At 40.8% G+C, this 15,233-nt stretch overlaps 1 protein-coding gene across 1 annotated transcript in view; it reads right to left on the minus strand.

Moving 5' to 3' along the window:
* Nucleotides 1–15,233, minus strand: part of LOC124595635 (mediator of RNA polymerase II transcription subunit 14) — a 187,136-nt gene that overhangs the window by 44,612 nt on the left and 127,291 nt on the right. The window contains exons 17-19 of the mRNA XM_047134464.1: nucleotides 11,389–11,526; nucleotides 5,290–5,462; nucleotides 4,732–4,926 (exon numbers count right to left, since the gene is read on the minus strand). Of these exons, the coding sequence (XP_046990420.1) occupies nucleotides 4,732–4,926; nucleotides 5,290–5,462; nucleotides 11,389–11,526 (506 nt within the window). The remainder of the gene's footprint in view (nucleotides 1–4,731; nucleotides 4,927–5,289; nucleotides 5,463–11,388; nucleotides 11,527–15,233) is intronic.

The following is a 15,233-nucleotide window of genomic DNA, read 5'->3' on the forward strand; positions in this document are numbered from 1 at the left end:
CAAAATGGCTGTGAAACCATTCTTTGTACAGCTTACCATTCATCCATGCTTTTTTCTGGTTGCGATAATATACGAGCAGGGACTTCATGATGCAGTTTTTAAAAGCTCTGGGCCTTGCAGATTTGCTGATCAGCATTAAAGGTAGCCAGCAGTGTTGCTGCATGCTACTAAAGTCACACGATCTTTGCACATTTTAATACCAGGAGCATGGTCTTCTGCTTTTGATGCCAGGCTTTTTGTTGGCAATGCCCTAAAATTAAGGCCAGTGTTGTCAGCATTAAAAATTTGTTGGGGAGAATACTTTCCTTCTCTCATCATTTTTTCAAACTCACCCAAGTATTCCCTTGCTGCATCACGGTCAGAAGAAAGCTTCCCTCCAGTAATTGTTAGCTGACGGATTCCATGGCGTTTTTTGAATCTGTCCGACCAACCTGTACTCTCACTAAAAGACTCATCACCATTAATTAACTTGTCCAGGTACACAGCCTTCTCCTGAACCAGTGCTCCATTCAAAGGAGTTCCCCTTTTTCTTTCCTGTGTAAACCACAGGAAAAGAGCTCCATCCACTTTATTGTACTGGGAGTGTTTCAAAGTCTGTCGAATTTCGAGTGTTTTTTTCCGAAGATGTTGCACAGGACTTTTCAAGCTTCACTCTGTTCTTCTTCCAATCACAAATGGTTGCTTTACCAAAACCCAGTTGTGTTGCAGTTTAGATACATTCTCACCATTGTCTATCTGCACATTATCACCACTGTCTATCCGCTGCAAAGCATTAAGTTTTTCTTTGAGAGTTAAAGTTGTATGTGTCCATTTACTCATGACGAAAATACATACACCACTACACCTGAACGAATACAATACAACTGTTACATGTGCCAGCGATCAATAACTAACATAACCAAGCACATTGCGAGCCAACTAGAAGTGCACTGACTGCAGACACTACAAAGGCCCCAACAATGCACAACAACCGGAGCACGGAGTGATAGTGAGCCATTGTTCCCACACTTGTTCCCACTTGTTACCATGGTATACCTACTTACCAGCTGGGTATACTTCATTCTCGTCACTGTAATTCCTGCTAATCCAAACAAATCGGTAATCCGAACAACATCCAGTCCCAATTAATTCAGATTAATGGGACTCTACTGTATATGACAACGAATAACATTTTTCTTGAAATTGACAAAGTTGTCACTTGATTCTATCTCAGCCACTTCTTTCCTGGTGTGTGTAGGCTTGTTGTGCCTCTCCCACACAATCTATACTACACTGTTTTTCCCTATTGGTACAACAGTATTCTTGCTCATTTCCAGTGCTGTGTATTCCTCTTAATAACCTGAGCAACTGGAAACAAGGGATCAACTTTTTCCTTTTCTTTCTCAAAGCATTCACTCATCAAACACATGAATTCGCAGACCTGGCTGTGTAGTGCACACTTCTTCCTCCATTTCACTTCACATGTTGGGCTGGCACTGTTTGTTGCACTGAACATTGTTTAAAATGAAACAGAAGCAAATAAACACTAACAACAACTAATGAAATAAACTATGAAGTGAGCTACTTAAACATACAACAAAACAACAGCACCAGACGTACATGAGACACTCATGGAACATTTCAGACGTGTGGGATATGTTTGCAGAGCAGCAACATAGCTGCTTCTACCTGCTCCAGTGCAGTCCATCTTTGGTTGGCTATCTGTGGTTGCTTGGCAACAGAACAATACTACTGAGATGTTAGTACAAAATACTAGCTTCCCAGACTACAGATATTATGAAACATCAGATATTTCAACACACGTCAAGTAGTGCATTACAGCAGATTACTGTTCTTTAAACATGATCGATCTTAATCCGTCAGACATATTAAAAAGCACCTGCGAAAGAGTGGTAAATGGCTCCAATCACTGTAGCCCACTCTACACACGCTAGCAATTCCTGAATGGAAGAGATTTCTGAAGTCTACCAGTAACACAGTTTATGGTGAGAGAAAGGCAGTAACATTCTGGTCGTTCATTAATTCACCACCAAGTCACTACAACATAGTTACACGGCTTTACAATACATACATTGTCAACAACAGACACCAGGAAGATTTCATATTTATCAATCCAATCCCTTTTCCTACTAACATTACATAGGTTACTGACAACATCACACTTACAAATTAAGTACCGCTCAGCTATTGTTGATAGGAATGTTCTTTTACATGAAAGCTCACTCACCAACTGCAAATAAGTACTTACTTAATAAACTGAAAATAATTTCACTATACAAATATCGAAATCAGTGTAGTTATTTTGTCTGCTTACAGAAGAGAACTGGACAGGAAAACAGGAAATGCGCTGGAAATATATTTAGTCTGTAAACTGAATAGTGACCAGCGCTGGTTGTGGATGAAGTCGCCTTTCCAGAAAGAAGACTACAACTGCTGTACAAGACAACTAGTATTCAATTTACCCTGTAGTACTGTGTAACAATGTGCAGAGATTTATTCAGAATCTGTCCATATATTTTTCTTGCATTTGTATTATAGCAATCATATTTGTGTTCAATGAAGTGTTCAACACTTTGCGAAAAATACCACCCCCCTCCCTCAAGCATCTCTGCACTGCGTTGTCGGTGATCCGTATGGAGTTGCTTTTTGTGACAAAGTGCAGTAGGGAGAAATAGTGTTAACACACTTTGTGAAAATACCCCCCCCCCCCCTGCAAAGTATCTCTGGACTGTGTACCAGTGATCCATATGCAATTGATTTTTGTGACAAAGTGTGGTAGAGAGAAAGGGGAATAGACCGCTTGCTCTTCATTTTGCAGATCTGGCAACCTACGGTCCCTCACACAGGTAACCTTGACCCCCACTTTTCCACCCTGTTACATCCCCAAAACACACACAAAGGCTATTTTTAATAATATGCAAATTTTTCCAGCCTCTGCAATGTGGAAACTATAAGGGACAATCAGAAAGTTCCATTCTGAGAGCATTGCTGCAGTGCATATGCAATGTAGTTCCCTCAGATGCACATAAATGAGCACCGACATGTAAGTAAGGGACTAGTATGGCATTTGTGTCTGTCTTTTTCATGTAAACGAGTGTATTAGCAATTGTAATTATAAATGGATTCTTCAAAATCGACGGTTCAGCTGGTTAAACGAGATATTTGGTGAGCAACATACTTTATTTTGTCCTAGTGGTTTATCTACTTGTAGAACACCCAACTGTAGTGAAAAGTTTCCAACCGATACTTAGTGAACAATTTTTCTTTCCTACAGTACGTGGCGTAGCGGGTAGAGCTGTAGGTAAGTGGAACAACGGTCAAGTGTAATCAAAACAGGCCGTTGCGTAAGCGTGAGGGACATGCGTCCCTGAATATTTATCCGTATTTTCGTGTGACAACTAGCCTAAGATTTGAAATTGACAGTACATCAAAGGAAATAGTGCTCATTCATGTGCATTGTTGGCATTTCTCGTTTTTCATTAATACTGATATGCATGGGCATAACTGAACATTCTTGCACACCTACGAACACTCTGCTGCAATCTGCACATAAAAGATTTGGGTGTTGTTCTGTTAAACAATGCTTTTACCTGCCAATGTCAAGCTCCAAAGAAATGCACTACCTGCATTATTTGCCAGTTTCAGTTAACTAGTAGCACTTGAAGTGACAACATCACTAACACTCAACAAAAAGATTAAAGTAATTGAGGCGAGTGAGAAAGACAAAATCTCTGTGCATGAAATAATGTTGTATTTCACATGTGGTAAAACACAACTTTATCATACATTACGAAACAAAGGCAAGATACAGAATGAAAGGGAAAGACAAATGGAGAGAAAGATGTAGAAGACAGGAAATGAAGAAATTAATGAGATAGTGTGGCAATGGTGGTACTGCTCGCAGTGTGGCTACAGTTACCTTAGACTGCAGTCGTGTGTATGTGTGTGTGTGTGTGTGTGTGTGTGTGTGTGTTCTATTTTTGAAGAAGGTCTTATGGGCTGAAAGCTTTATTTGCCTATGTGTGACTCAGCATCTCCACCATATGGTGAGTAACAACTTTCCTTTTCTTATATTCAGTAATTTCACAGCAATGATAAAATTTCAAGCTAGCAAGAAAGCATATTCCAGTGAAGATAGGTCAACTTATTTTCTATCTAAAATGCGTTACAACTTTGTTGTATGGGAGCGAAAGCTGGGTGGATTCAGGTTACCTTATCAACAAGGTTGAGGTTACGGATATGAAAGTAGCTAGGATGATTGCAGGTACTAGTAGATGGGAACAATGGCAGGAGGGTGTCCACAATGAGGAAATCAAAGAAAAACTGGGAATGAACTCTATAGATGTAGCAGTCAGGGTGAACAGGCTTAGATGGTGGGGTCATGTTACACGCATGGGAGAAGCAAGGTTACCCAAGAGACTCATGGATTCACCAGTAGAGGGTAGGAGTCGGGGCAGACCGAGGAGAAGGTACCTGGATTCGGTTAAGAATGATTTTGAAGTAATAGGTTTAACATCAGAAGAGGCACCAATGTTAGCACTGAATAGGGGATCATGGAGGAACTGTATAAGGGGGGCTATGCTCCAGACTGAACGCTGAAAGGCATAATCAGTCTTAAATGATGATGATGATGATGATGATGCGTTATGACTATTTCAAATACACTAATAACTTTTGCTTATATAAAACTGCCTTACTGACCTACAGTGACAATACAACATATATATCTACCTTGAGGCCTTGTGTTGGTGTGAACTCCTCCACAACATTGCTGCGATCAAATCGACTGTATGCACCATCTCTCAGGCTAACCAGGCCACCGCCACGCATCTTTACCTCGAGGCAGTACATGCCCTGGTATGAGAGGCGTAACATTGTTGATGACTGAGGGATTATCGTAAATGTTTGTACTGGAACCTGTGGTCGCTATATGAAGCAAATTACACAATTAAGAAGCATACAAGCTGTAATTAAAGAGTCATCCCTATAGATATTATTACATAATTAGATAATGAAATCAACACAAACAAAACATGGGATTTTCAAACATGAAGAACAAAATGTGTGTCCATAGCAACAAGTTTATTAACTGTTCTGATATACTTCTTGCTATCCTTTTATTTGGGTAATACGTCTCTTGTTTACTGCATTATTAACAAACATAGATAAACAACTCCTAGCAACATTTGAGTTTAATTAAGAAAGATAGAACTTTACAAATATAGAAGATACAGTGCAATAGTGTTTGAACTAAAAACTGCACAACCTCAATTTTAAATTTTTGCATACCGAATTTCGGACTCCCAGCTGTGGCAGAGTGGGTAATTTGCTGATGGAGATGAGAGGTTCATAAGTCTCATGCAGGATGTGTACAATTTGGGCCAAGTTACGGTGACGATTTAAGTGGGCTTCCAGTTGCTCTCTCATCAGAGAATGTGCATTCACACAATTGTTAGCAGCTCCTAGAAAGAAAGAAAAGCATTTACTTATTTAAATGCTTCTAAAATTATGATCCATACAGTATGACTAAAACCTGCTTTGTGTGAATAAAAGGGGGTGTACACTCGTTTTCCTGTCAAATTTAGAATTCCACGTACGCATGCACACGCACACACACACACAGAGAGGGGGAGAGAGAGAGAGAGAGAGAGAGAGAGAGAGAGAAGTAGAACGCAAACTCAAAACCTATGCCACAATATTAGCTTATTCATTGAGCTCCATTTCTTAAGATTCCTATAAGACAAAGAAAACAATACATTAATATTTCTTGTTCTCAACTGAAATAACAGTCCCCAGATATACAGTGTTCAGGCATGTGAATGTTTTTAGAAAGTCAGCAGCTGCAGTCACTGTTGCCGAAGAACACTTGGTGATACTGTAACTACATACTCCACTTCAGTTGTGTAACTATTCTGAACAACAATTTATGTTTTCAGGTGCCTTCAGAACCTCTTATTTAGCATGTGATATGGAATAGGTTTATTCCTCATGTGAAGTGGCTTCCAAATGCTCATATACAATATATTCAAATTCATATATGTACAGGGCTATTACAAATGATTGAAGCGATTTCATAAATTCACTGTGGCTCCATTCATTGACATATGGTCACGACACACTACAGATACGTAGAAAAACTCATAAAGTTTTGTTCGGCTGAGGTCGCACTTCAGGTTTCTGCCGCCAGAGCGCTCGACAGCGCAGTGAGACAAAATGGCGACAGGAGCTGAGAAAGCATATGTCGTGCTTGAAATGCACTCACATCAGTCAGTCATAACAGTGCAACGACACTTCAGGACGAAGTTCAACGAAGATCCACCAACTGCTAACTCCATTCGGCGATGGTATGCGCAGTTTAAAGCTTCTGGATGCCTCTGTAAGGGGAAATCAACGGGTCGGCCTGCAGTGAGCGAAGAAACGGTTGAACGCGTGCAGGCAAGTTTCACGCGTAGCCCGCGGAAGACTACGATTAAAGCAAGCAGGGAGCTAAACGTATCACAGCCGACGGTTTGGAAAATCTTACGGAAAAGGCTAAAGCAGAAGCCTTACCGTAACAATTGCTACAAGCCCTGATACCCGATGACAAAGTCAAACGCTTTGAATTTTTGGCGCGGTTGCAACAGCTCATGGAAGAGGATGCGTTCAGTGTGAAACTTGTTTTCAGTGATGAAGCAACATTTTTTCTTAATGGTGAAGTGAACAGACACAATGTGTGAATCTGGGCGGTAGAGAATCCTCATGCATTCGTGCAGCAAATTCGCAATTCACCAAAAGTTAACGTGTTTTGTGCAATCTCACGGTTTAAAGTTTACGGCCCCTTTTTCTTCTGCGAAAAAAAAACGTTACAGGACACGTGTATCTGGACATGCTGGAAAATTGGCTCATGCCACAACTGGAGACCGACAGCGCCGACTTCATCTTTCAACAGGATGGTGCTGCACCGCACTTCCATCATGATGTTCGGCATTTCTTAAACAGGAGATTGGAAAACCGATGGATCGGTCATGGTGGAGATCATGATCACCAATTCATGTCATGGCCTCCACGCTCTCCCGACTTAACCCCATGCGATTTCTTTCTGTGGGGTTATGTGAAAGATTCAGTGTTTAAACCTCCTCTACCAAGAAACGTGCCAGAACTGCGAGCTCGCATCAACGATGCTTTCGAACTCATTGATGGGGACATGCTGCGCCGAGTGTGGGAGGAACTTGATTATCGGCTTGATGTCTGCCGAATCACTGAAGGGGCACATATCGAACATTAGTGAATGCCTAAAAAAACTTTTTGAGTTTTTGTATGTGTGTGCAAAGCATTGTGAAAATATCTCAAATAATAAAGTTATTGTAGAGCTGTGAAATCGCTTCAATAATTTGTAATAACCCTGTATAATGATCCCTGTTTTACACTCCATGAAGCAAGAAAGTTTCACTCTAGCAATTTCAGGTGGACATAAATCAATTTATTAGAGCATACAAAGATTTGTAGGTTCTCACATTCTGCTGGCAGAGTTATTCCCCAATAAATTTAGCTATGTAACTTTTGACACAAAGCTATAACGATCACAAAATTCTTAAGACTAGAATCAAAGAGAACTGTGTTGAAAGTTCCTCTCACAGGTACCAACTGTGCTCTGGAATGGTACTCAAAATTGGATCCCTATCTTCCATGAGAAATGCTTTTACAGCCTAATGTACTTCCTCATGCTACTTGGTCTCACATACATCTTCACTCTGTGTGAATTCTTCTACTTTTCAAAATCCAGATAGATTTTCCTGCAAACCATGCTGGACTAGGAAGAAGGATGCAGAAGGGCAGTGTCATGACCAATGGACTGTTTATAAAAAGAATTTTCCACTGTACAATGGAGTGCATACCACAATGAACTGTGCTGTTAAAAGAGAGCCAAAAGCAACAAACTAAAGAAAAACTTGCATCTCTAACTTTTCAAATCTTTATATAAAAAACAAAAAATATATAGTAAAAAAAAAAAAAAAAAATCTGTTACAGAGGAGGGTCATCACCTTACCAGTTCCCAACACATGAACATCTGAAGAAGGACTAATGCACACATTTAATTTATGAACGTTTTGAATCCCTTCAAAGACAGGGCACAGGAAAATGTTTATTTACAGGCATGGAAGGGAAGGGAATGTCATTTCAAACCTTGGATCTGGAGAGGCCAATCACAGAAATGATTAGGAAATAACTATGGGCTATCACAATTAAAATTCCAGAGTATTAATATGTGTGGTACTTACTGCCGATAGGTTTAACAGAGGAGGAAGAAGATACGTAAATATAAAAATAACATGGACAGAAGAGGGGGATGGGAGGGGGAATAATTTGTCTATAATAAGTAAACAGATTGGAAAAGTTGCAAAGGAAAAGAAAGGGAAAGGTTAAGGCTCACTATGTGGAGAAAATGAGATAAAAGCAAATTGTATTTTTACATAAATACTGAATCCAGGGGTACCAAGACAATTATAATGCAGAAAGTAAATAGAGGAGAGAGAGAGGAAAGGTCTTGAAAGATAAATGGAGGAACATATTAGTGCATAATATGATCAAAAGGATAGTGACAGAAACATATACTGAGGAGTCAGTTCCCAACTTTGGTGTCAGTATGGATGATCCTCATGAACTAAGTAGTTAAATGTATATAAAAGACCCAGTGTTTGTGTTTCACAGCATGGTCACCATCAGAACACTGCTTGTTGCGTGTGTGTGAACAATTCCTCTTTGGCTATTCATTGCTACTGATAGCTTGATACTGGACACACCAATATATGTGCCAGTCATGATTTACATGTCAGCTGGTGTGCTACATTTATGCCAATAATGAATGTTTTACCAGTGCAGAGACTTTAGTATGAGCTACTTGTGCAGGTTCAAACTACACTCCTGGAAATTGAAATAAGAACACCGTGAATTCATTGTCCCAGGAAGGGGAAACTTTATTGACACATTCCTGGGGTCAGATACATCACATGATCACACTGACAGAACCACAGGCACATAGACACAGGCAACAGAGCATGCACAATGTCGGCACTAGTACAGTGTATATCCACCTTTCGCAGCAATGCAGGCTGCTATTCTCCCATGGAGACGATCGTAGAGATGCTGGATGTAGTCCTGTGGAACGGCTTGCCATGCCATTTCCACCTGGCGCCTCAGTTGGACCAGCGTCCGTGCTGGACGTGCAGACTGCGTGAGACGCCGCTACATCCAGTCCCAAACATGCTCAATGGGGGACAGATCCGGAGATCTTGCTGGCCAGGGTAGTTGACTTACACCTTCTAGAGCACGTTGGGTGGCACGGGATACACGCGGACGTGCATTGTCCTGTTGGAACAGCAAGTTCCCTTGCCGGTCTAGGAATGGTAGAACAATGGGTTCGATGACGATTTGGATGTACCGTGCACTATTCAGTGTCCCCTCGACGATCACCAGTGGTGTACGGCCAGTGTAGGAGATCGCTCCCCGCACCATGATGCCGGGTGTTGGCCCTGTGTGCCTCGGTGGTATGCAGTCCTGATTGTGGCGCTCACCTGCACGGCGCCAAACACGCATACGACCATCATTGGCACCAAGGCAGAAGCGACTCTCATCGCTGAAGACGACACGTCTCCATTCGTCCCCCCATTCACGCCGATCGCGACACCACTGGAGGCGGGCTGCACGATGTTGGGGCGTGAGCGGAAGACGGCCTAACGGTGTTCGGGACCGTAGCCCAGCTTCATGGAGACGGTTGCGAATGGTCCTCGCCGATACCCCAGGAGCAACAGTGTCCCTAATTTGCTGGGAAGTGGCGGTGCGGTCCCCTACGGCACTGCGTAGGATCCTACGGTCTTGGCGTGCATCCGTGCGTCGCTGCGGTCCGGTCCTAGGTCGACGGGCACGTGCACCTTCCGCCGACCACTGGCGACAACATTGATGTACTGTGGAGACCTCACGCCCCACGTGTTGAGCAATTCGGCGGTACGTCCACCCGGCCTCCCGCATGCCCACTATACGCCCTCGCTCAATGTCCATCAACTGCACATACGGTTCACGTCCACGCTGTCGCGGCATGCTACCAGTGTTAAAGACTGCGATGGAGCTCCGTATGCCACGGCAAACTGGCTGACACTGACGGCGGCGGCGCACAAATGCTGCGCAGCTAGCGCCATTCGACGGCCAACACCGCGGTTCCTGGTGTGTCCGCTGTGCCGTGCGTGTGATCATTGCTTGTACAGCCCTCTCGCAGTGTCCGGAGCAAGTATGGTGGGTCTGACACACCGGTGTCAATGTGTTCTTTTTTCCATTTCCAGGAGTGTATAATAGTGCCAGTGAGAGGCCAGGTAAACCAAAACCAGCACAAGAACCGTTAAAGTCAGTAGTTTCCGTGCTTGTGCTCAGCCTCTGCAAATGGATTAAGCATTCAGCTGGTAAACAATGCATCAGTTTATTTAAATGGTTCTAGTGCAGGATCATTTGTCCACATTTGTGTGGTATACTCCAAAACGAAGTCCTGCACTACAGTCCAGTCCTTTCCTGTGAGTTTCTCCAGTTTTGTTATGATCAGTAGCCTGAGATTTATATCTTTGTCTTTTCAATGGCTTGATAGACAATAAATGCATTGTGTAATGAAATATTTAATTAGCTCCCTAAGCATTTTCATGTATCACTTTACATCTTTTATCTCCTTCCATGGGGAAAGGTTTCTGATTTCTTCTGACTCATTCACTTTCCGACAAAGATTTCCTTATATTTAGCTGGCAAAGTCATCTCAACAGATGTCAGAGAAATGCAAAGTCTTATCAGTGGTTCATTGATCACATCCTAAATTGCCACTTTTCCCAAGTACAAACATGAGATATTCCAATGTAATTTTAATAATAAATGACAAAGCTGTAATATTTGTGAGAAGTAAAGTGAACATAGTATATATCTTTAAGCAGAAAACACACACACACACACACACACACACACACACACACACAACCCAATTCATTCATCGTGGCATGTTTCCTTATTCCAAATCTTGGCTTTAAAAATGGTCTTTTGCAGATGCATGTCTGTGGACTAAATGGCTCCTCTATTTGGTGAGTGGTAAACTACCTAATGTACATATTTTGGATTCAGTACAGGACATTCCACTGTAGTATTTACAAAATTATCTGAATCTTCGATCAGTTTAATAAAATAAGCTTAATACACAGACTTAATGGTAAATTAATTTATGTATGGTCAAATTTTCTTTGATCGAGAATTTTGGGGTTTTTATCATTAGTGGTAAATGCAGCACACACAAACACCATTACATGAAATTAAATGTTTCAGCAATTAACATTCTGCAAAACATGAAGTGTGCCACAATATTATCCAGAATAAACATATGCTTACCAAAAACTAGCTTGAAAGCTTTATCAGAACTGTTCCAGTGGACTGTGACTGTGGCACTTCTGTCAGGACCATATCCCAAAACAAGTCTGCTGTAGCTGTATGACTTGATGCTCACGATGTTGGAGAGATTGTATTTTTCTACAATAGTAAAAAACAAATATACATAGAAAAACACAAAAATTAGCAACAGAACAAACAGAACAGTAAATACAAGTGAATAACATAACATTAAAGTAGCTTGATGGATATACACATAATTAATAACAACGATACATAGAGGCATGGAAATGATGTACATCAACTTTAAATAGACACTCACACATAAAAATCAAACCCATCAATCCCAAATCCTCCAACAAATGTCTCAAGTTGTTCCACAGCATGCCTGCTTTAACACAAATCTTTGATAATGAATGGCAAGTACAGAAAGTCAGTTAAAATTCAATTGTGAATTTTCAGACAAATGTCATGAGCACAAATGCACTCATATTCAAAATTTCAGATGCTGTGTTTATATTGACTCCAACAAAATAGCATAGGTCATACTTGTGCAGATATTAAGTCATGAAATATTTCAACAACAGCTTGCGTGTTAAATTGTGCTGACATATTACATGCTAATAACAAATTTTATCCAAATTGTAGTAACCAAGTAATACATGAAACCGCTCCAGCAATACACAGAACAATTGATGTTAGTGGTGCAAATTAAAAGAACATAGTGAGAGTGTGTCGTCACTGCTCTGCATTTATATAGGTCCAAACCACCAGTAGAAGCTGCAACTGAGACCATACTGTGTGCATGCTTCCTACAACCAGGCTCTAGTGGTCGGCCCGTACTGATACACTTCGTGGTTGATTTAAGTACAAACATTCGGCGACACTACACTGGGCACGCTCACACTCACATGCACTAGTAGCAGGATACAGCACAAATAATTCTGTCTGCTGCTCATAAATATGAAAATGAAGACTGCAAAAATCGTAACTACTGCTAATTGTTTCACTTTCTGCCAACCCTTTTCCACATCTTTTATTCTCTTTTCCACCCACCTGGTTTCCCTCTCCACCTTTGTCACTTTCATGTCTTTATTTTTTTACAATTTTATATGGATTTATCTCCTCCTCCTTTCCTGCCATTTTTCAATTTGACTGATTTACATTCCAGGGTGCACTACAGGTCGTAGCTCTAATCTTTTACTGCAGCCTAGCCAAACTCATAATTTATGCTCTGGAAAGTGTTAGTTGTTACAGACAATTGTTACTTCTAACTTACTATCTAGAATTTTTACATCTCCTGGCTCATTATGAGCTGTTATTGAGAAAATACTTTACTATAAAAGAAAAATAATAAATTTGAGCTACAGCCAGAGCCACAGCTTTTTGTCTTGTTGTCTCGCTTCACAGTTGCACAATTGATCTTACCATCTCTTCTTATGTATTTCCAAGGTTTGCTTTCCTTTTCATACAAAATCGTTTATGGTTATTCTTGTGTTTGTTATTTGGTTGTTCTTCCTAATATCCCTAGTACTGCATCCTCATTTCAAGTGTTCAAAATTTTCAATTCTGTATAAATATCTTTGTTTCTTTTCATTTTATTGAACTGTACATCTCATCCCTCACAAATTGACCACATTTCTTTGGAGCATTGCATGAATAGAGGAGGGCAGCATATTGAGAGTGGCAATAACAAAATATGTATGTTTTTGAAATAAAATGTCTCACAATGATATATTCCTATTAACATTGTTCTAGAATAGCTCATATTCTATGTCATAAATGATTTGACTTGAGTCATAACTAACTCAAAAATTGGGATTCTTTCCTGAAGAACGTAATGACTATAAAGCATGGTTCTTAGACATTAGCTGCCATTAATGACTTACCTAATTATGTGAAAGTAACTACTTGACAATGCTAAAGATAAAAAGCTTAAGACTCCTCAACCTGAAATGTGGTATGTACGTGACTTTCTCTTACCTTTGAATAACCTTACCCAATACAAAAATAAGAGAACTACAGTTTAACCTGGGCTCTGAACTACAATACAACTAGGCATTCTTCACATTGACAAATAACTGCCATAGATGAAAGAAGTGATGTGTGATACAGAAAAATCATAATTGACTGTCTACTGAATCCATGAACTTTGGATTTGATTTCTGACAGTTTTTTGTTCATCAGCTCACACTAGTTATTCCAAAATATGTTCGACTGAACATACACTCTAAGATAAAAAAAACAAACTACACAGGAGTTACACAAATTAAGCACAAATTGATTTACATACAGGTATCGATGGAAAATACGAAATTGTAAACTTTGTCAGCCAATGGATGAATGTGTGATGCTGCAGCGCAATTTCACCACACAACTGGCAAGGATGGTACATAGGGGACATGTAGGTACCAGGGCACAAATTGCAAATTTCAATTCATGGACTCAGTTAGGCAGCAACTATGCCTTGCAGACAGGTGCATGAACAATATATGCAGATGTCAGAGAGGACACGTAGTTGGTCTCAAAGAAGCTGGTTGGAGTACTCGGTGAACCACTTGACATTTGAATAGGAGTGATGCCCCTATTCGACAACACTGGCAGGAATGGGTGAGTCACAGCTGAACACAGCACCAACAAGGAAGCGACTGAACTAGAGAGACAACAGAATGTGAGGACCAAGTAATTGTCACAGAGGCACTCAGGGTCCAGGAATCGTATTCCTCATTGGTCTGCCATGTAACTGATGCTAAAGTAACCACAAGAACAATTAATAGGCAGATCACAGAAAGGCGAATGAGCTTACGGTGCCCCTTGTGTTGAATACCACTGACTTCTGTACACCAACAAGCCTATTTGCAGTGGTGTCAGGCACATTCAGCCTAGAATCTCATTGACTGGAATAGAGCTGTCTTTAGTGATGAGTCCTGCTTCAAACTGAGCCCCTATGACCAGCACAGATGTGTCTAGAGAAGCCACAGACAGTGGTGGGATACCAACATGACTGTCGTCTGCCTATGGCTCAACAACCAGGAGTGTTGGTCTGGGGTGTCATTTCGTTTCATAGCACGACCCCTTTGGTCATCATCTGCAGCACCTTCATAGCACAGTGGTATGTAGATGATGATCTACACCCCATTTTGTTACCCTTCATGGCATGCCATCCTGGGCTTACATTTCAGCAACATAATGCCTGCCTGCTCATGGAGAGAGTTTCTACTGTTTGCCTTCATGCTCATCAAACTCTACCTTGACCAGCTAGGCCATCAGATCTCTTCCCAGTTGAGAAGGTTTGGAATATTTATTATGGGTAGGGCCATCCAACCAGCTTAGGATTTTGACATTCTAATATTTTAATTGGACAGAATTTGGCACAATAGCCCTTAGAGGGACACCCAACACTTCTATCAATCAATGCCAAGGTGAATAATTGCTTGCATAATGGACAGGTGTTACACCCGGTATTAGCATGAGTCCACCAATTCCAACTACAGCTGACTGATGTTATAGTCATATGATATAATGTTTTCTCATTTGTAAAATGCACAATATTACATTTTTGAATACTTAAAGCAAGTTGCCAATTTTTGCACCACTTTGAAATCTTATGAAGATTTGACTGAGTATTTGTGCAGCCTCCATCAGACAGTACTTCATTATCCATACAAGGTCTGTTCAAAAAATTCCAGAACATTCGTAATTTTGTGCAAATGGTGTGTTGGAGCGGAATGCAGTTGGCATTCCTGCACATGCCTGGTTTAATACATAACTGCCGGAAGTTATGTATTGAGTCAGGATCAGAAACACCTTTGCCTTGAAATCTGTGAAGAACTTTTGGACTGTGTAAA

Source organism: Schistocerca americana, chromosome 2 (assembly GCF_021461395.2).
Source record: "Schistocerca americana isolate TAMUIC-IGC-003095 chromosome 2, iqSchAmer2.1, whole genome shotgun sequence".
Taxonomy (NCBI): domain Eukaryota; kingdom Metazoa; phylum Arthropoda; class Insecta; order Orthoptera; family Acrididae; genus Schistocerca; species Schistocerca americana.